Source organism: Canis lupus, chromosome 16 (assembly GCF_003254725.2).
Source record: "Canis lupus dingo isolate Sandy chromosome 16, ASM325472v2, whole genome shotgun sequence".
Lineage (NCBI taxonomy): Eukaryota > Metazoa > Chordata > Mammalia > Carnivora > Canidae > Canis > Canis lupus.
In genome coordinates, this window is record NC_064258.1 from 48578700 (window position 1) to 48601645 (window position 22946).

General features: G+C 37.1%; 1 protein-coding gene across 1 annotated transcript in view; it reads right to left on the reverse strand.

The window, feature by feature from the left end:
• Positions 1–22946, reverse strand: part of TENM3 (teneurin transmembrane protein 3) — a 605974-nt gene that overhangs the window by 42120 nt on the left and 540908 nt on the right. Inside the window, 6 exon segments of the mRNA XM_035700253.2 lie at positions 404–636; positions 9651–9900; positions 14371–14514; positions 15843–16110; positions 21757–22018; positions 22577–22696. Of these exon segments, the coding sequence (XP_035556146.1) occupies positions 404–636; positions 9651–9900; positions 14371–14514; positions 15843–16110; positions 21757–22018; positions 22577–22696 (1277 nt within the window).

Here is a 22946-nt window from a genome sequence, read left to right on the forward strand (position 1 = left end):
GTGAGGACTAATAGCGTTGCTTAGTGATGGTTTTTAAAGAGGCCCTGGGACTCATTCATGACAAAGAGATTCCAGGACAATGAAAGAATCTGGACACTTCTTGAAGTTTAACAGGATGTGACCTGAATACTATGGACTAGTTGCTTTATTCTTCGAAAAGTTGAAAAAAATGGTATGATAACAAATGCCAAGAGCCTCATATTTACTGTAAAATCAACTTAGGATTCTAGCAGTTTCACGCTAAATGGCTTTGAAAAAACACTAGATGTGAAACAGCTTTCTAGAACACAGTTGAGGGTAAAATGTTAGACTCAGCATTAAACAGAGTCAGGCACTAACTGGGTTTTCTATCTTTTTTTTTTCTTTAATAAAAAGAAATCCCCAAATTGATAAATGGTAGTACCTTTGGGACTCATGAGCGTTGCTTCTACAGCCTTCCCTCCATCCCCACATCTGGCTTCATCAAACGGAAGGCACTGCTCCCCGGTCCCTGCGACCACTTCAGCATTTTTAGTTAAATCTTTTGTACCCGTAAGGGACTTGGGGCGATAAATTCTGCGGGTGTTAGTGTCAGAAACATACAAATCTCCCGTAACTGGATCGGTTGCAAGGTAGTATCTATGAGCTGGGTTGCTGCTGTAAAAAAAGGATCATACATAAACATCACAAGACAGTTACTCCTAATACACAGGGGAGAATTAAAAGCAAAACAAAACCGATCATGAGAAAACTGATTATAAACTGAAATCCATTATTAAAGACTGGAAAATGAACAGCATATTTAATAACGACTTCAAAGAATAACTGAGCTCTGACAGGGCTGTTTTCCTCACTTGCTCGTTGCAGAGCTTCTAATTTATTAAATTTATTAAAACAGTCATCTTGAAAATTATTCCCTTTAGAAGGCAGTATGCTTTTAGCCAAAAACAACGAGAGCAGCAAGTTCTCTAAATCCTTTTGGTTTGATGAAAAGCCATTAATAAATTGCCCTTGAGTGACACACATAAAGTTTACTCCATGGGAAGGGTGTCTCTGTCAAACTCTAGTGAAGTATAATATACTACTGATTTCACTCACGCCTCATCAGAGGGAATCCTCCTGTTTGCTACAAATCCCAATCACGTGAACACCTGCCCCTGACAAAAATGTAGCATCGTGTCCTGGTTGCTCTATCATCATCCAGAAAGGCACTCTGAGGCAGTTATGATGTTTGTCCCGAGCTATGGGGTTAAACACTGGAATGAGGTCACTCATGTGTAGGAGGCAGTCTCAGTTGGTGGCCTAATGCAGTGAGGCAGAATGGCAAATCCATCATTTTACTTTTAAAGTTGTAAATTAAGCTGCTCTGAGACCTGTCTATGAATTTGGTGAGATGCAAGCATTTGTTCACAGAACATAGTGCCTCAATTTTATGCATACAAAGTAATGCAAATGTGAAATGTTTTATGTCCCACTGTAAAAAGTGGTAAGACTTGACATCAAGGAATGGACAGATTATGACACTTAGTTGGAATTAGAAAGTTAATCTCCTTATAAACACTCCACACCACATTCTTAGGATTGCTGTAATTTTGTACGTTGCGCAAATACTGCCTTCTGGAAAAAAAAATTCTAAAAAGAGTTTAAACAATTTGGTGTGCCCATAAAGATGTCAACAGATAAGAATCTATCAGATTCCACATTATCTTGATGATAAACTTGGTTTTACTAACTCATTCTCATTTTAGCACTACGGGGTTGTACCAAGTGGTCAACTTGCCATGTTAAGTGCTACAATATCACCTTCCTAAGTTGATGCCTGAAATTTTAAGTGCGACAGACATTTGTGTTCCTTAATGTGGTAGTTGATTACTTTGTGATGAAGTGAAAAGCTACATATCATATAACCTTCAGGGCAATTTTAAGAGATTTCTTTTTCCCCTTACAAACAGCCTGACATTGACAGAGTGGGCTTTCAGGTATACAGCTGGTGACAGGTTTGCAACTCATCCAAATTGGGTCTATTTTGAAAGACATGATATTGGAAAGACTTCTCTAGTCTTTCCTATCTCCTCAATTATACATTAATTATAAATAGTCATATGGCTGGTTATGAGAACACACACACACACAACACACACACACACACACACAGTTCATTTTCTTGTCAGTTGTGTATCTATGAGCATGATCTCTGGACCAGATTGCTGGGGTCTGAATCCTAGCTTCATCATTCACTAATGTATGAACTTCAGCAATTTACTTAACTCTGTGCTTCAGATTCCTTATCTGTAAAGGTGATGATGATGATGATGATAATAATAATAATAATAATAATAATAATAATAATAAAATAAACATTTCATAGGATGCTGACAGAGTGACATGAGCTAATACAGGTAAAATGCTTAGAACATGTCTAGTACGTAACACATACTCAATAAGCATTAGCTTTTCTTAATATTTGCTTTTGTTCTGCCCGCTCTGACACCACCATATGTCTTTTGCCTTGTAACTTTCCACAGTATAGGAGTGAAATAATTACTGTTAATGACCTCAAGTATGACCAGCTTTCTGCAATATTACTAAGAAAAAAATAACTATCTAAATTTGGATAGGTTCACATTTGTTTCCTTGGTCCTGCTGTTATGCTATAAGATCCTAGACTATTAAAACAATGCAGACCCTTTTTTAAACATCCACTTTGAATTGTTTCTAGAGTAATGATGATAAAGGTAAATGAATAATGCAATCCAATGTAAATTCAGTTGGAGTTAAGTATTCATACAAAATACCTTTATAGAGCCACAAGGTCACTTTTAAGAAAATAGCGTCAAGAAGTCTCTTCCTTTTACAGGTTCAAAGGGTAGAAAGGTATCATTTCCAGGAGGGCATGCCAGGGTCTTTTTTTCTCAGTGTTGAAGTATTATAATCAATCGTTCCTCTGAATTCTCAAAGCAAGAGGACTTGATGTTCAGATACATATGGTTTGGCTCAAGGACAAAGACCTTTGTTTGGGGTAGTCTGGGAATATTCAGTAATTTTTCGAGTGGAGGGTAATATGCAGAATTATTCATTTAAATGATGTCCTTTATCAGAAACCTGGGATAGGAGGACTTAATCATGAAATCCCTTTCACTTTCTTTACCCTCTTTACAAATCTTTTCTAAAATACCTGTGGAAAAGGCTATTTGTAGAAAAATCCTTCAAGAGCAACTTCTAGGACAGTGTTTCAAAAATAAAGAATATTTACTCAATTTTTCAATCCAAAGATGATTAAAAACAACCCAAAACTTAAATCATGATCTCCCCATCTATTTACCCACTAATAAACTGTACAGAACTGTACAAAATGAAAAGTGAAAGGATTCTCACTTGCCCTTCTTCTCTCCAATATTCCATGATAAAAAGCATATACCCTAAAAGAGGTATCTATTTATAGACATATACACATTTTTGCACAAAAGCCATTATGCTGCTCTGCACCTTGCCTTTTTCTTTTCATAGTGTATAGGGGAGAATTTTAATACCGAGCAGTTCTAACTATATAAATTATGGCTTTACAATAAAGGAGAATAAAAACTCCAGGACCCTGATAAAAATGATATTAAAAAAAAAACTGCCTGCTCTTTCATGATGTGCCTCATTTTGAGAATAAAACAACAGATTTTTGAGGTAGCTGCTTGAGCTATAGGACATGAGTCCAAAAATAATGGACATTCAAGTCATAAGCTTTGCCTTTATTGACGTCAGTTTTATTCCAGTGGGATAGTAATAAGAGAATGTCCAAAGTGGTGCTCACATTTGGTATTTCCTGTCCTGAAGCATCTCCTTCTTTGAAGATACAGAAATTTCTAAATCAAGCAACATATGCCAATGGTTTTAAAAATGTCTGCCAAATGAAGGCTCTAATTTTGCACACAACTCCATTGTCCAGAATAACAAATGTGGAGGAGTATGTGGTCTTGGAGAAGAGAATTTACCTCTGGAAATATTCCCCACAGAAGCATAAAGTGAGGAAATGAGAACTGGATAAATTCTCTGCAGTGCAGCCTAGCATGGCAAATTAGAGCTCCTTTTTGCCCCAGCCCCTCCTATCTGAAAAGAGGGATCAGTAGCAAAGAACTAAAAGAAAAAAAAAAAGAGCTTGGAAACTTTCAGTTGACTGGACAAAGAGAAGCTCTGAACAATATATGGGATGGGTCCGGGATTCAAGGACACCTGATGTAAGCAGAGTTTTCTGAGAGTGAGCTAGTATTTGCACTCTGACTTCCTGAAAAGCCAAAGCTCTTGGGAGGTTGGTGTGTTGGCACAAATGGGTGGTGAGTTTTTAAGTCAGTAATACATCTCATGTGGAAAATTTGAGGCTACAGTGACTGAGTATGTCTGGCCGTTGGTAGCTGGAGTGTGGGGATTTACAGAATGCATGGTTTGCAGGGGTCTCTCTCTGTTCACCAGGAGAAGCACAGTGGCCTTCTGGTACAATTGATTTTCATTTCAGAAAGACTTAAAATAACATTAAGATTTTGACTAATGGCAGCAGAATCAAAGCAAGTTAGGAACTTTTAGTATATTGCACCTTGATGAACTCATCCTTTACTGCCTAGATTATCACGATTCCAAAGGGAACTAGCTTCTCCATGGACACAGATCCAATGGTAAATGCAGACTATATTCGCTTATTCATTCTGTCTTAATTCAACCTTCTTAGACTAGAGAAATATTTGCAAAGAACAAGCTATAGAATAGATATCATTAGCACTTTCATCTTTTTATTGGAAATTGTGCCATAGCCTCTACCAAACAGGAAAGCATAAATAATATTTATGTATAACAATAAAATGCCTCTTTTCTGCATTTTATACCTTTTTATACCTGCAAGCAGGGTTTTGGGATGTGGAATTTCTGTGCCTGTTTGATTTTTAAATATTAAGTCAATAAGAAGTGCTGAATCAAGTGTTCATATTCTCGTCTCTAAAAACTTTAATAGATTCAAGTTCACGGACCCGTGATTGGAATTTTCTTTGATCTTTTAATTGGTAATATAAAATTCACAAAGCTGATTTTTAGTCCTATGTGTTTTACTGCTTCCTAGCTGGCATTAGAGTTAATTAATTTAAGTTCCTTTATTTTGGAATTTTAAAGAATTGGAAGAGAGATAAGCTAAAATTTACTACCTACAAAAGGAGTTTGTTCGCAAACTAATACTATAAACATCATAGGGGAAAATGTTTAGCATAGCTAAGAGAATCTTAAATTTTAAGGATTTCAGAAGCTTCCTTTTATGTAAAAAATTTAATATGTTGATTGATTAGTATTTATATCCATTCCTTCAAGTATAGCTAGACTCTAATTTGATAAAATATCCTGGCAGTACTTATTAAATTCAGTATGACAGTATATTCTGAATTTTAAAATAGTAAGACTATGTGTTTTATATTTATTTTGTGATTGAATAGTTTTATTAATTTATTTTCCCCATCAATCCAATTAACGAGACTATTAATAGCATACGGAACACAGTAAAAGACCAGGATCATGCATTTCTATATATTACTCAATTATGAACAACCGGCTACACTGTTCATTTTTGTGTATTTAGACACATTTTTAAATTTCTTTTTCCTCCTATCATCTGTCCCTAAACGCTTCATGACTTGTATGCTGGCCAGCACAGGGGGGAGGAGGAGAAAGCCAACAGGCTCCTATCAGCTAGGATGAGGAAGGTAACATACGCAAATAGGAAGCAGCATCTGAAAAGAATTTTATTTTTTAAGCCAAATAGAGAAGCTCCAGTGAGTTGAAGTATCTTGCTTTTGTGAGGTCAGTTATGATTAGTTACTGAGCAAACAGAATTCCTATTTTCGTCATTTTTTGATGACACGGTCTCAAAAACCTTGGATATGGATGCATCTTACTCTTCCTTATCATCCTTACACAGTATGTTCATTCTCTGCCTTCCTTTTTTATTTTATGGGTGGGTTTCCTTCATTGCTAGACATACTCATTTAGGCACCTAGCATCTCATGTCTTCAGGCAACAGCTTTCTAACCGATCCTCAGGGATCCCTGGGTGGCGCAGCGGTTTGGCGCCTGCCTTTGGCCCAGGGCGCGATCCTGGAGACCCGGGATCGAATCCCACGTCGGGCTCCCGGTGCATGGAGCCTGCTTCTCCTTCTGCCTATGTCTCTGCCTCTCTCTCTCTCTCTCTGTGACTATCATAAATAAATAAAAATTAAAAAAAAAAATAACCGATCCTCAAGTCATCCTCAACACTGACACGGGATTCATCTTCCTCAAGGGCCATTCCGAGTATGCCATCATTTTGGGCACAATGGCTGCCACTGGCTCTGTTGTCCTATAGGACAGAAGAGCAATTCCTTAGAGCACTCAGGCCCTGATCAATCTGACTCTACTCTGACTTTCTCATGATTTCCCAGGGATCCCCTACTCTATCCAGGTAGATCTGATTCCTCTCCGAACAGGTCTTGCTCATGTCTTTTCATAAACTCCAGGAACTTCACTTGTTCTGCATTCTTTCTTCATGACTGCTCCCCATCCGTAGCTTCCCCCACTTTCTGTTTTTCCATTTGAGCAGACTCCATTTGTAGACCTAGGTCAAATATCAACCTTGTAGAGAACTTTCCTTTACCACATCCCCATCTCCCAGTAATCATGTCCTCCATAGAGTTATTATCACAGTATAAGCCATGGATATAATAACGTGCCAACGAATGCTTACTTAGTCTGTTACATATATATCTTGTTTCCCCAACGAGACGGTGAGGTCCGAGACCATGGATTTTCTTATATTACTACTTGTCAAAGTGCCTAGTATATGAGAAATGACCAGGCAACACTGATTTAACAAGGATGAATCAGTATAAAGCCCAAACAGCATATTTTACATGCATGGTGCATAAAGGAAATGCAGGAGCTCAAATTTAGCCAGGATAAAGTACAGAGGAGAAAGGTTAAGGAGGATCATGAGAGAGGGATTACAATGAGTATCACTGCCAGACACCATGAGTTAGTACATAATGAGCTCATATTAGGAAGTATTGTTAATAATAATGGATCTCTAACCTCTAATCAATGTAGTTTTTTTTTTCCCAGAGAGAGAGATTATAGCTCTAAGTAATTTGTCAAATGATTGTGAAATGAATCTAGCTTTCTGTATACCCAGAGAATTATTCCACAGAAACCCAGCCATTTGGACACATAAAAGCTGGCTGTGAGGTGTACTGCAATGAACACACTTTTTAGAGTGGTTCAAATCTCCACTCCCCATTCCTTAGTTATGTGTCTTGGGGAAGAAAAGGCTTCCCCAAGGCTTCCTTGAGCCTCAATGACCTCATCTGTAATCCCAAAGGACTATTGTGTGGATCTGCAATAAAGTATATAAAATATCTGGCACTGAGCCTGGCATGTAATAGGCTGGTTTGTTAAAAGGTGGCTGCTTTGATAGTTCCTTCTGTACTGCCTCCAGCATTTTCACATTTACGTGGTGTACACACTTGTTTGTCTTTCCTCTTTTCTCCATAGTTGCCAAGAAGGCAAGGCCAGAAAAATTTTGATATTCTGCTGTGGGTTCTAATAGCAGAGCTTTGCATGCTCAGCAGTCTGGAGAAATTTAGTGTTAATCTCAGCATGTGACTGAGCTATTAGCTGATAGCACAAGATCAATAGAGGATCTCAGGGAAAGGTCATGGGGCCGTGCCTGGCCATATTGATATGCAATAGCTACTCATCTTCTAGTAGAACTTTGTTTCTTATTTCCTAGTTGTCAATCTCTACAACGTGGTTTCAGTGGGTAATGCTGATGTATTCATCTCAAGGATCTCACATACGCTATCACTAATTTTTCTGATATCATTTCATTAGATACTTTCCTAGACAAACTAGATCTAGCAGGCCCAATATGTCTTGCCATTTTGGTGAACTTCACTTTAAAAATATATTGTTTTTTTACCCCTTTTTTGTTGTCCTGGGGAAAGTTTTTCAGTCAAAAGTGTCTATACACAAGCTTTTACTATGCCTTCTCTAGCTAAGTATACATAGCAAATAGAATCTGAAAAACTTCTGAACCTACCTATTTGCTTCAACTGTAGTTCACCCTTAGCTTTGAAGAAAGTCTTTTCCTTCATAATACTGTCCATACAAACATGACTTCTTAAAACTCAAATCTAGTAACTCTCTCAACTTGGGAAATTATAAACTACAGCAGTGATGAATTTACCAGGAAGTTAACAAAGCCTTAGTGTTCCTTTGTATGGGTTCCTTGTAAGACCAGCCAGGTCTCAGGGAACATGATTACATGATCTTGGCAAATATTTTTAGATTCTTTTTCTTAAACAGAATCCTTGAAATTGAATAAGCTTTAGGTCCAATAAACCAGGTTCTGTCCCGATTATTGGTCAAACTAAATTTGTCCTAAACTCTCCTACTCTGCTTCAGATTTGGTTCTGTTCAATGTGGCTTAGATTATGTGAGCCAGTAACAAGTTTAGAAGTATTTTTTGTTATACGGACAGGTTCATTATAGTAATTTTTTGTGACAAAATTTATTTTATTAACTAACTTGAAAATAGCTTTTCACATTATATTGCATAATGTTATTTGCAATATGCTACTTAAATAATGGTTCATTTAAGCAGTTTTAATTCCTTAGATGTTCTGTGATACAGAGTTTCCTCTCTCATGATGAAATGCTCTTAGGAAACAATGTCAGAGAATCACATCAAAATGTAAAAAGGACATTTGGAAACATAACAGTAACCTTTCAGCAAAATGCTTACCTATGTCTAAAATCTTTATTTCTTGGTGGAAGCAGATAAAAAAGGTGGGAAAAAAAAGAGCACAGTTAGAAAAAGTTTTTAAGATATAATAACTTGCATACGGAGATTTTAATTATTTGAATGGAAAATTGCCAACTTAAGCAGAACTAACACTGGAAATGAATTTTGTAGGCCAAGGCTTATCAAATAATTTACAGAATAGGATGATTTTAATAATTGCACTTATATGAACAAAGCAAAGCAACAATTTGTTACTTTAACTATTGGTATTATGGCTAATGGATTACCCCAACTTGAAGATCCAATATTCTAATGGAAAGTTATAGCCTTAGTTCATTTACTATTATGTCTGGATATTGTAGGGAAATATTTTCTCTCTTAATTTCAACCAATATGCAATAAAAGAATAACAACCTATATCATGAGGCAATTTTAAGACAACTAAAGGTATTTAAAAATCATAGTTCTGGCCTACTGGAGCAGAGAAAATGCCCTGGAATCAGTGACATTGTGTATGTTGGCTGACTATAGATTCTTTTATATATTTAGGTACAGCGTATATGTGTTGTGCTTTTCCCAACTTTAACCAAGAATCTAATCTCTTTTCAGGGAGAACTTTAAACACTGGGAAATTATACTTACGTAAATAAAATGTTACATTAGACTAAATGTTACATAAAGACTGAACTCTTAATAAAGACATGCTTAGCTTTGGTAAAAATCCCAAATTAAGGGAGTGCCTGGATGGCTCAGTTGGTAGAGCATGCAACTCTTGATCTTGGGGTTGTAAGTTTGAGCCCCATGTTGGGTGCAGAGATTACTTAAAAATAAAATTAAAAAAAAAAAAAAAAAGCCCAAATTAAGGAAAGACATACCTTAGTTCTAAAACACTCGTTACGTTTCCAGAAGGGAATATTCGCCGAACATAGTTGAAATCCCCTACATATAGACTGCCATCGATCCCGCAAGCTAATGCAACGGGGGCCAACAGTTTATTACCATCAGCCTGGCCATTGCAACTTGGGCATGAGATGCTGCGCCTTCGGCCGTTGCCCATGATGCTACTGACAACAGGAGGCTGTTGGGAGATGAACTGGTTTTCCCCATTTCCCTTGTACAGTATACCTAGAAGACATAAAATGCATTTTTCTTGTGATTAAAAAGTAGAAAGATGAAAAGTAAATATGTTTGCTCTAGATTTAACTAAAATTCAGTGCTTTGTAGATACAGCCTGGAAAAACTTACTTCAAATTCTCTTGGAAAGAACAAGAACTCTATTCATTTACCTGGTGTAAAATGTTATTTGGCAAAATACAAAGGATATGCCAAAAATACTGTCTGTTATGAATGTAAGGGAAGGAATAACCAGAAAAATTAAGAGCCCAAATTGTCAATATCGGTAATTCTCAAACTTGGTTACACATTGTAATTGACTGGTGGAGCTGTAAAAAAATACTAATGCTTGGATCTTATCCTGAAAGATTCTGACTTAATTGGTCTGGGGGACAGCCTTGTAAAAAAAAAAAAAAACTCTCCAGATAGGGCACTTGGGTGGCTCAGGTCCTGATCCTGATGCCCTGGATCAAGCCTCTGTCTGGTTCCCTGCTCAGCAGGGAGTCTACTTCTCCCTCTCTCTCTGCCTCTCCCCGCTGCTTGTGCGCTCTCTCTCTCTCTCTCTCTCTCTCTCTCAAATAAATAAAATCTTAAAAAAAAAAGTCTCCAGATGACCCTAATGTGCAACCAAGTTTGAGAACCATGCTCTACATATTCTTTAGGGGATAACAAGTTTCCCTAATTGCTAAATGTGGCTAAAATATATTAATCCAATCTATAAGTATGTGTGCCACAAATATGAATTTCTCCCTTACGAGTTTATCACTAATCTTGAAAATGTGAAAACTACTTTATGGAAAATAAATATTAAACCCCTTACATCCTACTATCCTGTCAAAGAACATTTTTCTTGGTTATAATCTTACCTGACATGAGGATGTACACACACACAATTATTCAAAATTCCAAACATAACAAAACTGTTATGGAAGGGCAATTAATTATTTAAAGAGAATTATGCTTTAAGGCATGAAAGTGCCAATAATTTTAAGACAAAATGCCAGTCTGCTCCATTATGATCTTCAATGAAAGGCTGAGAAAAAAAATCCCAATGAATATTATATGTTTTCATAGTTAGAAACTAGGTAGGAGTTGCAATTCTAATTTTATTCATTTGCCATTATTATATTGAGAGCAGATCAATGGTTTCATTTGGTCTGAGGTACACTGGATGGGCAGCTGTGATTGTCCCATCCATATTTCATGACACTCCTCAGTGTCATTATCTATATAAACCACCTGCTGCTTTGACTTTGGAGTTGTACGTATTATATCCTTATTGAATGTTTTCTACTTCAAAGCAGTTCTTTAAGCCAATCGTTATACTTTTTCACAGATATACTGTTAAAAGAATCAGTGCATGAAAGTACAAACAGGAAACCCAGGAAAGTGTTTTTTCCTCCCACTTTGGGATAATTTTAAAGTGAAGAAGAGATCAGAATAATTATGTTCCTCTTATAGCACAGCACATTTTTAGGTGGATTCTATGATTACTTTTTAAATGCTTTTTGAGTGATGTAATAATCACAGAAAATTTACAAGAAGATATCAGGAAAGATAAAATAGGTTTATTGAAATTTAAGGGAAATAACCCAAATAAGCCTGGATTCTCACAACATGTGAAAAGCCCTTTGCCTTGAATATTCAAAGAATACATTAATGATATCAAACAGATTCTTCTTTCTGTGGTTACATTATTTGACAATTAGGGAACTATATTTTCCTATAAGAGCCAGGTCTGTAAGTTTCACCGGAAGAATCCTACAAGCCAGCCTAGTGCTCTGCTGAGCCTGATTTATTCAGTCATTACTTTAAACGACTGGTCCTTCATGATTCTCCTCTATTATGACAGAAGAGAAAGATGAAGATTAGAATATTTACTTCCACATTCCAGGCCTGCAAACACCTGTCAGTGTCTTCATTTTGGCCTTCTCTTCTTTTTTAATACATTTCATAGCTCATCTACCTTGTCATGATTACAAATCACTTTGCTTATTCAATTAGACACATGTCACTTTGAGAAGCCACTACTTGTCAAACTGTTTTCAGATACAATTTGAAATCACAATCAGTTTTCCCTGTGAATTAGGTTACCTCGCTTTTTAAAACACTATATATTTTATAATTTATAGCATTTTTTTTTGGAGGACAGAATTTTGGGTAGCCCAGTTTTTACTGATCTTTTAATGAAACTGAACTATATATTATTCTGGTAGAGAAAGCATGTGTGTGTATTTTTATTACATATATATATATAGAATACCTACAAGTTTTTCAAATCCACCTGAATACTCAGTATTGGGGATCATAATGGTATAATTCAACATTGTTATGATATGGGCTTTATGGTATGGGCTTTCTTGAAGTTTTTTGCTTGTAGACCCCCTACTGGTTCATAACATCTTGGTGAAATGCTGGGGTAATCAGTTATGAACTTTAACCTATATGCTCATGATAATAATATGCTCCTGGAGAAGACCCTTCGATTTTGTTTATAAAGAACTTCTGAAGGAATCTAGCAATATGTCAAATTGTGTGAAATATAATTTCACAGAACTTTTTAAAAGATTTTATGTATATGAGAGAGAGAGACAGTGAGAGAAAGCATGAGCAGCGAGGAGGAGAGGGAGAAGCAGGCTCCCTACTCAGCAGGGACTGATCCCAGGACCCTGGGATCATGACCTGAGCCAAAGGCAGACTCTTAACCCACTGAGCCACCCAGGCACTCCAATTTCACATAACTTAATCAAGAGCAGCCATGAGCACATTTGGCACGTGGCTTGCATTTTGAAAGACTACAACTAAGCCTTGTGTTACTAGCATGACAGACCGAAATACCACTGCTTCAGACACCTCGGACGATTAGGGATAACATACGGAGCATCCTTCATGGTTGGATGCCTCATTTCTCCAAAGCGCGTGCTGCACATGGCACTAGCTATCGGCTCTGCTCCCAGCCTTCTGGGGTGCTAAGTGAATGGCAATCTTATGTCCAGGATACAGTTGGAACAGGGACAGAGTTCCACACTGCTGTAAAGCGGGAAAGGTATGGAGGGTTTTTCTGTTTTGTTTTTCCTCTTACTACTGATTTGCTCAGTACTATTTTCTTTTAGAGGGAAGGCACTGGCATTCTCAAGTACTGGGTTGGACACAACTTAGATTTAGTACATTTGAAAGTTTAAAATGGGGATGCCCGGGTGGCCCAGCAGTTTAGTGCCTCCCTTCGGCCCAGGCCATGACCCTGGAGACTTGGGATTGAGTCCCACATCAGACTCCCTGGATGGAGCCTGCTTCTCCCTCTGCCTGTGTCTCTGCCTCTCTCTCTCTCTCTCTCTGTGTCTCTCATGAATAAATGAATAAAATATATTTAAAAAATGAAAGTTTAAAATGCACCCTTTCCAGTTCCAACATTTTTTTTTCAAATAAAAAGGAACAAATATGAAAGTGACATTAATCTGAAAAAGTGACCATTACTCATAAACATTTAGCTGTATGACATGATCCATTCAAAATTCTGAACCTTCCAAAAACCTTTGCAAAGTCAAAGCTAGATGATTTGCCAAGACTGTGAAATATCCTTCTCTGGCTATTTGGAAAGGGAGCGTAGAGAGTTACTAGCATGATATGGTTTAGGACAGGTGGCTAGAGTAGTAAGTCACCTTAAGGTTTTGCTTTTCTAGAAAAGTACCTATAGATGATCTAAGATGTAGCCAGCACGTGGGCACAATGTTAGACACACAGTGAGGAGAACAGTTTGTTTAAAATAAATAATATTCCTTATGAGATTTAAGCATGTCAAATTTTATAAAATAATTTATGTCTATTTGTGAGATCCAAAACATGCACTTTCAGAGCATATTCATTTATAGTATAAGGTTTACTATAAATAATTACTCTAAATTCTTGTTTTTTTCTCAGATTATTCATTTATTTTTTCCCAATATTTAAAAAATTAGGTGAGAGTATATCTAACTCAATTTGTGCAGAAGAACAATTTTTTTCTCACAATCTAAGAACTGAAAAAAATCTACATGCTTAGAATAGACTAGTCACTTAAATATTAAGATCTGCTAGAAATATTTTGGTAAAGTTACATGGATTTTTTTTTTCTTTACTTTCAAAAGAGTTCCCCTCCCTCTACTTTTGATAAATCTTCCTACAGCACTCTGGATCAAATCATGGATTTACTATAGAATTAGATACTCCTAGATGAATCTGTGGTGAAGAAGATCACAGAGTACTTTATAATGCATCACCAAAATAATTTAAATGGGAGAAGTATTTTGGTGATGGATTTATGAATGATTCAAAGGCCACAAGAAGAATATTAGGTAGTTCTCACTTCAGACTCCTATAGTCTTTAAAAGATATAGCTTTATTTTTTTTCTACTAATTCTAATCCTACAGCATGCTTAGGATAAAATGTTGCCACAACTGAATCAATTTGAAGGTAAGTGATATTAAGTGTGAACAAGATCTTACCATTCTGAACATCCAACACATGATGTTTATCTAATGTCCAACCACCCATGTTGGAAGCATCTAATTCATAGCCTTGCAAAATGGCAGTTCTCTTTTCCCACAGAGTCAAGTCCAGACACGACTCGTATTCATATCCAACTGACACTGGAATCAAGAGAAATTACAGTTCAATTTCTCAACCACAGGCAGAAGCGCAATTTATTCTATTATTTTGATAAAACTGCTTTTTTCCACAATTGTATTCTAAGACTATATTTCCACTCGTTTATGTGTAGTTTACTTTTCTATGAGAAGATTTGACCACGTAAAAGGTGTCTTTCAATGAAACAATCTTCAATATTATTTTTCTGTTGATTTCATGGGAAACTAGTATTTTTTCCCTCACACCACTTTTTCACAAGGGGTTCACAGCACAAAATGAAGACCAGATTGGGCACCTGGTTATGTAATTAGATCAGATAAATCAGCCTCAGGTGGTGATCAGATGGTAACAAAAATAATATTTGCTATCTGAATAATTAGAGCTGTTTAGTTTCCAAGAGTATTAAATTGTGGAAAATATTTACGATAAGTAAGGTTCAATTCAGCAAAGAAGATAGTCTGATTACAACATTATGTTCACATGTTACTATCAGGAATGAACGAAAACACGAGCAGTAAATGACTGTGAACAAATCACAATTGAAAAGTGTCCCAGTCACAATGAAACATGGTTTTTAAGATTTAGAACAAAGTAAAGGGAGAAGTGGCAATTATCTGACTGATCTGAATGAATTCAAGCCCAAGTTTATATTAATTTCAGAATAAAATGTCTATGATATTCTCAGGTAAAACCTAATGGAACCAAAAGCATCCATTAGTTTTTGCTGTTCTTGGCCTGATCATGAAGCTCTTAAGCATATGTATCTCAACAGGCCAATCTTCGATCTCACTGTGCCATCACTTAGTGAAACAATGGGCTTAACTGATGTTTTAAGAATGTCAGTCCACTGAGTTGACTCCTGCTCAAAAAAGCTGAAATAATTTTTGGACATAAATATTGTCTGGATCCTTTTAAAAATCATTATGAGTTGAAACTACCCTAATTGTTAGATACAGAAAACATAAAAAAAGGATAAGGAAAACTAAGGAGATTAAAGTTAGAAAGAACAAAAAAAAAAAGCAAGAAGGAAGGAGAATAGTAAGGAAAAAGAACATGAAGGAAAGGATAGGACAACTTGGAATCTCATTCAAAACATTTTGGAAGATATAATTTCAGCCAGAAAAGAAGGGCTATTTGCTTCTCATCATATGGAATATATTCCCTTGTCCCATGGTAGGTCTCAATCAACCAGCTTATAACTCCCCAAGGCCAACCTTACTGCTTTCCTCTCTGTTTGTCCACAGATTTCCATGGTGACAATCAATTTCATGTTAGTTATGACTTCACGACAATTTTTTCTGGATGCAGAATAGACCAGTATAGAACTTACCAACAGCTTCCGATAGACCATAGACCTTCTGGTTATATGCATCTGTTTTATCCCATATAAAAGTATAGGCCAGGTTTGGCGAGGCAGGAAACCACTTCTGAAACAGTCTTCCTACCACAGCCACCATGAGGTGAACCTTCATTAAATTAAATGGTATGACGGACTGGGTCATGGTGATCTTAAGAACTGACTTATATCCTGCAGCTCTGGAGCTCAGGTAGGAAAGTTTCAAATCTGTTCCCGGAATTGTAGTTTCTTCATGGAGTACCTAGGTTTGAATAAAGTGGAAACTTCAAACTGTGATCACGGATAACTAGCTATTAGGTAAAACAGATTTAAAAGAACTGAATATTGCAACTAAAATAAGACACCAAAGAGTCACTAATCCCAAATACACATCTGAGCGGTTACTTTATTCAATAATTAAAAATAACTCTGCTGCCAGCCCAATTTTTTTCCTCCTAAAAGCTTCTTGTCATTCATTCTGAGTTAATCACACCTCAGGTGCTACTCCTCATACAGGAGACACAGTGACTGCTCCATCAGGCTGACATGCACTGACTTGTTGGCTCATAGTCACAGCCGATTCTCGCTAACCCATCTTTCACCCCTGTCGCCCTGGAGAATGAGAGCAGACATTTCTAAGATGGTTAGCTCAGAGCAGGGATGTGGTCCAGGCCAAAGATCTGGCCTACACCAGCTGGCTCATTTAGGGATTAAGCCCTTGCCTATGGCCTCGGCAGCTGACTGGTCACAGCCTAGAAAGATGGGAGTGATTAACAAAAAAGACCAATTCATTTGGATTAAATCGTAGTGAATTCTGTATCCATGTTGAAAGGCAACAGAACAACAGCATATTTGTCATAATTAGTTAAACACTGAGCTAGGACTCACCACTGATTTTGATATGATGGTAGATGCAGTAATATTTCAGAGCTGCATAAATCCTCCCTGGGAGAACAACTAGTGTGTTACTGAACACACATGCAAGACACTCAATGTACACTTTTTGAATTGAAGCTGGACTGAAAAGTTAAAATAATGGCCTGACTAAGAACAGTTTCCTTTATAGATTTTTAAAAATCATATTCTTAGCCCCACAATTTATCCATCAATGTGACCAGGTCAACGAATGCCAACAAATTCATACTGACGTACACCAAGTATATTATGCCAAAACATTACTTATTTTGAAAAAAAATATATTTTATGTGGTGTATAAGATCTTTCTAGATAGTGCAGATGCTAACAACCAAGCTCCTACTAGTTGGGTTAACAATGGTAGCTCTTGATAGGTTTACTACAATACATATACTGCAAAGTGCAAGGCTATCTCTACTCAAGAATCTGCATCAGGAAGTCACTGTTTTGTCTTCTAAGAATTCAATAACATTTTCAAAGATTTCCTCATGTTGCCCTGTTGAGATTCATTCTTCAGACATAAAGGATTACATATTGTGTTAGAAAAATCATAGCATAGCAATCCAGTGGTCAGTAGGATCCAGCTCCTCTGGCACAGAACAGTTAGGATTGATGCCTATCTGTCATCTCCAAATTATAATGACTTAAGTAGAACACACGATAGTGAGGTTGTAGTGGTCAATTTAAGTAAGTAGGACATAAGAATGGGTTGAGGAAACCTCCATTCTGGCCTGTGAGCCAATGTTGGCATCAAGAGTGATGCAATGCAGTACAGTGGAGTAAGAAGACATTGTTCTGCTCTCACAGCACCTATTTACCACAGGGAGTGGGGTTTCTTATCAAACATGCCCATTGATTTCAGCCATACACTGTCTCAAGCAAAACAGTTTATGGACATATAGAAACTTTCGAGAGCTCTGTTAGACTCGGGGAGAACATTACATTTAAGATTGACAGCACTTTTATGTGGCTGTAGGCTACAGGGTGAATAATCTAAATACAACTCATTGTTCTTCCATCATTGGGGTGAAATATCAGTGGGTTCGCTTGAAAAATGGATTCCGGGACTCTTGAATGGCCCTGAAAATGTAAGTGATGGAACCCTAAGGCATATAATTTGTTTCCTCTTAATTTGTTTTTGTTTTCAAAATGATTTCTCACAAATCTGATAGGTTTTCTATATGTAATACAGTCTTTCATTAATTAAATATATATTCCCTGTGATCTGGTAGGGGCTGCTTCTCTAATTCAAAATATTACATGTTATTCCCAATTTTAATAACAGATTATTATCTTTGTCATCATTAACCTACTTCCATGGAACAAATATCTGTAATTTTGTTCATTAAAACATGTGTTTCTCCTATGTAATTTAACTTGACCATGTTATTTTGCATTAGTGGGGAAAGTAAATCCAGCCAGAGTGGAAGAATAAACCATTAAGCTTATTTTTTGCCAGCTGCGTGATCTATAAGCCCCGTTCTTCAGCCCATTGAATATTCAGTTAGAAACTACAATTAAAAATATGACATAAAAAATAAAGGCTTTCTTTGATTTTGTTGTTTTTGTTTTGTTTTATGATAAGTTGATAAATATTTTATTTTATTTATTTAAAAAAATTTTTTTAACTTTTATTTATTTATGATAGGCACACAGTGAGAGAGAGAGAGGCAGAGACACAGGCAGAGGGAGAAGCAGGCTCCATGCACTGGGAGCCTGACGTGGGATTCGATCCCGGATATCCAGGACTGCGCCCTGGGCCAAAGGCAGGCGCCAAACCGCTGCGCCACCCAGGGATCCCTGATAAATATTTTATAATAAATAAGGTTACATATTTCAGCTAAAAGCTTACTTTTTCAGCTAAAGAAAAAGTACATCCTTCCAAATCTTGGTCTGATCTGTTTCCTCTCCTCTACTTCCACCACCACTGTGAGTGTTGTGCCCTCCCCATCTCAGTGCTGGATATGTATGGAAATACGGTGAACAGTAGTCAGTTCACTAATTTATCTGTCTTCTTCTACCAATTACCCATTTTGCCACTTGAGTTAGCTTTAAAGAAATCTGAAGAGATGCCATTGGCCCCCTGGTTCCATATTGCCTATAGAATTCAAGGTCTCCATTGTATGGTATTTAGGGCCATCTGGCCCTAACCTTTTCTCTTATATGCCCTAGGTTTAAGTAGTTCACCAGTTTTAATATGACATCATATGTTTTTACCACCATGTAGTGGCTCACACATTTTCTTCAGTCTGGAATATCCTTTCCCCACTTTGAAGGCCAACCCCAGTGATGCTTTTTTGGCTTCTTTAGGAATAGACCTCTCTTTCGAACTCTCAGACTTCTTCCTTTAAATCTTGATCACATTTAGAATGGTGGGAATCCATGTCTTATTATTCTTTTTATCTAGTAGAGCATCTCATACATAATAGGCTCTCAGTAAATTTCTACTAAATGTTTGCAGACTGTTTGATGGATGGGGAAAAAAAACCCTTCATGTATTCCTACAATTGTTGACAACTTGAAATCCATTTCAATGACTCAGTTTGCTAAATATTTGCCACCTATAGATTGACAGACAGACAGACAGACAGACACTGCTTCAAGGTTCAATCTATTTAAGGACTGGCTAAGAAATTCAGAGTTACTGCAAGATGGCCCCTGGGAAGGAAGTACTATGTTGCATAAGATTACAATGAATTTCCAAAAGCTTCAGCTCAAAGCTGGCTTGGCTGTTATGCAGTAAATCATTGACATGTCTCTTCTGTATTACATTTGCCTGCGAGAGTTCTTATCTGTTATCCTACACCTTCTCAGCTTATCTCCTCTGCCCTCTAGCTGCACTCCCTCCCTAGGGGATCTCATCCTATGCTTGATGTTTATCTTTATCACTGATGACCCCAAGTTTACATTTTACTTCCATCTTCTCCCCTGGACTCCACTTCTTACCACTTCCACCTCAACTACTTTTGTCCAAGCCACCAGCATCTCTCCTACTACTGAGACTCTCTCCTACCTGGTCTCCTTTGTTGCAACATTTGCCTAATATAGAACATTCTTAGTGTAGCAACTGTAGTGATCCTTTTAAGAAGGAAATGAGTAGGGGCACCTGGGTGGCTCAGTTGCTTAAGTGTTCATCTCTTGGTTTAGGCTCAGGTCATGATCTCAGGTTGTGGGATGGAGCCCTGCCTCAGGCTCCTTGCTCAGCGAGGAGTCTGCTTGAGATTCTTTCCCCCTCCTCTAACCCTGCTCCCCCACATCAGATGAATACATAAAATCTTTTAAAAAAAGAAGGAAATCAGTAACTGTTATTGTTTTACTTAAAAATTGCCAGCAGCTTCCAATTACTAAAAGTAGGAAGTCCTTATCCTTGCCACGGTCTTCAATGATTTGCGTGTCACCCCTTTACTCATGACACACCTGCTGGCCTCTTTGCCATTTTGTGAACAAGCCAAACATTCTCTTCCCTTGGAGCTTCTGCACTTGCTTCTTGTGCTAACTGGAATACCCTTTTATTTTTGGGTTTATTCTTTCACTTTCTTAAAATTTCAACTGAAATATCAACTTGTCAAAAAGATCTTCCTGGACCATACTTTATATCATCATACCTCCATCCATTAACTCTGTTTTAGATTTAAAAAATAAGTCTTATTCACAACCTGACATATATTTATACATTTGTTGTCTCTCTCCCCATTAGCTGGTAAGCTCCTTGAGAACAGGTACTACATCTGATTGGCTTACTGCTTCATTCCATTCTCACAGTGCCTGGTGCAGAGAAGAACAAATGTGACAAGCTGCTATGTGCTGCTATATTTTATTTTATTTTTTTAAAAAGAGTTTACTTTTTTGAGAGAAAGTGAGCATGAATGGCGTGGGGTGCTATGGCAGAGGGAGAAACAGAAGCAGACTCCCCACTGAGCATGGAACTTGATGCAGAGGCTTGATCCCAGGACTCTGGGATCATGACTTGAGCCAAAGGCAGACAAGTAACCAACTGAACCACCCAGGCATTCCTGTGCTGCTTTATTTTAAAAGACCACATATTTTGGGGGTACCTAGGTGGCTTGGTTTGTTAAGTGACCAACTCTTGATTTTGGCTCATGTCACGATCTTGAGGTTGTGGGATGGAGCCCCACAGCTCGCTCCACGCTCAGTTGGGAGTCACCTTGAGAATCTCTCTTCTTCTCCCTTTGCCCCTCCCCCTTGTCTCTCTGTCTCTTGAATAAATAAAACTTAAAAAAAATAAAGACTACATATTTTTACTTATTTATGAATAAAGTCCATTATTATTGCACCTAACGTCCTATCTTTAAGGCCTCAAAGTTATAATTGGAAACAAAGAGGAAGCAAAATGATCTCTAGATCTTTCAGTAGATAAAAGGAATAGTGAAAGTATGGCTATTCTTAAAAAAAAAAGGTATATAGTTTTCTTTTCGTGGAGGAGAATAGGCTTTACTATAAATTATTAGAACTTAAGACATAATACCAACTTCTCTTGATAAAATAAATATCTTGAGAAAATTAATGAACATTTGTTGCTAAAAATTATCTTTTTTGAAACACACTTTTGCTTCTAATTAAACAGTAAGTCACTGAGAGTAATGACCATGTATAATAGTGCTTGTTAACCATGTCAAGCAGTATCAAAACTTTTTTCCAGTGATTGAGTGAATGAACAAAAGCATTGTTACCTGTTGAGTTTAAGATGTTTTTCCATTTGGCTACGACTAATAAATATATACAGATATAGTGTAGCTTGAACAAAAAGTAAAGTATTTTGAGTAGATCTTTAAGGAATAACTAGATATCCTACGACAGTATGACCTATTCTTACACGCACACATGCATATGTACCCCCCACATTCTTTGTTTCAGTCTATAGAATTACTAAGGATAGTGCTGGAATTTTGCAATCTTTCTTGAAGGTTTCTTGAAGGAAACCACATAAACTGAAGATGTTTCCTTAAAAGTGCTGCCTGCTAGAACACTCTACCTGTGTTTCGGGAATAATGGGGCTGTCTTCAGGAGAAGATCTGAAAAAGGTGGATAAAGGAGAAGACACGATGATGGGATTTGGCCTCACAAATCCACTCAGATCACAGCTGGGAATGTCATTCTCTTCCTTCTTCATGACTAGGGTATCCATCACATAGAAGACATTCCATGGAATCCACACAGTATGATACTGAGTGAGGAATGGGGAGCGTTCAAATACCAAAGTAAGAGAAGCACCGCCATTTGCCACCAAATCAAACCTAAGAAAAAACAAGATTACTTAGCTAGGTATCTGGATCCCATACAGCTTCCAACAATGCTCATCTCCTCAAACATGCTTTATGAAGAAAACCAACTTTTCTCCCAACTTGTATATAATTTCAAGCCTATTAAAATAATTATTCAACAAACACCCACACACCTTTTACTTAGATTTACCAATTTATTAACATTTTCCCAAATTTGCTTTATCTATCTACCCATCTACTCATTTTTTTCAGAACAATCTGAGCTTAAGTGACAGATGATACGGAATGTAACTTCTAAACATGTCGATGAATCTTCTAAAACAAAGAAAATTCCCCTACAAAACCACAACCATGTTATCATGTCTTGGCAAATGAAATCAACTTTCAAAGAACTACATGGGCATGTGACTTTATGTCTCTGCCACATGAGCTGTCACAGATTTCTGGAGTCTAAAAGTTGTTGCAGTTCTATATTAAAAGGGATAATAAAACATAATGGGTGATATAAGAATGCCTAGCTCTTATACTGAAAATATTTCACACGGAGAGAGTGCAGTGGGAATGACTCACATTCCATCCTGGCGGGTAATAGTATATCCATATTCTGGGTAATGGAAAAACGAGACATTTACTCCAATAAGTGGAGTTCCATCAGCAGTTAGTACTTGGCCTCTGATGACGGATGCAAGGCTGTGGGAAAAGTAGAAGAATTAAAACGAACATTTGTCTTCTCAGGCCAACATTATCATGATTTAGAGATAATTCAACGTAAGGATAAAATAACACTGTCACATACACTCGCTATTCACAAAAAACAGACCTGAAATAGTCCCGAGACAATGTCCTTTTTAATTCAATGTAATTCACATTCTCTAAATGCCTGGTGTTTACCCTGAGTTTTAATGTGTTGCAATCTGGTTTTTGGAGAGTTATCAAGACC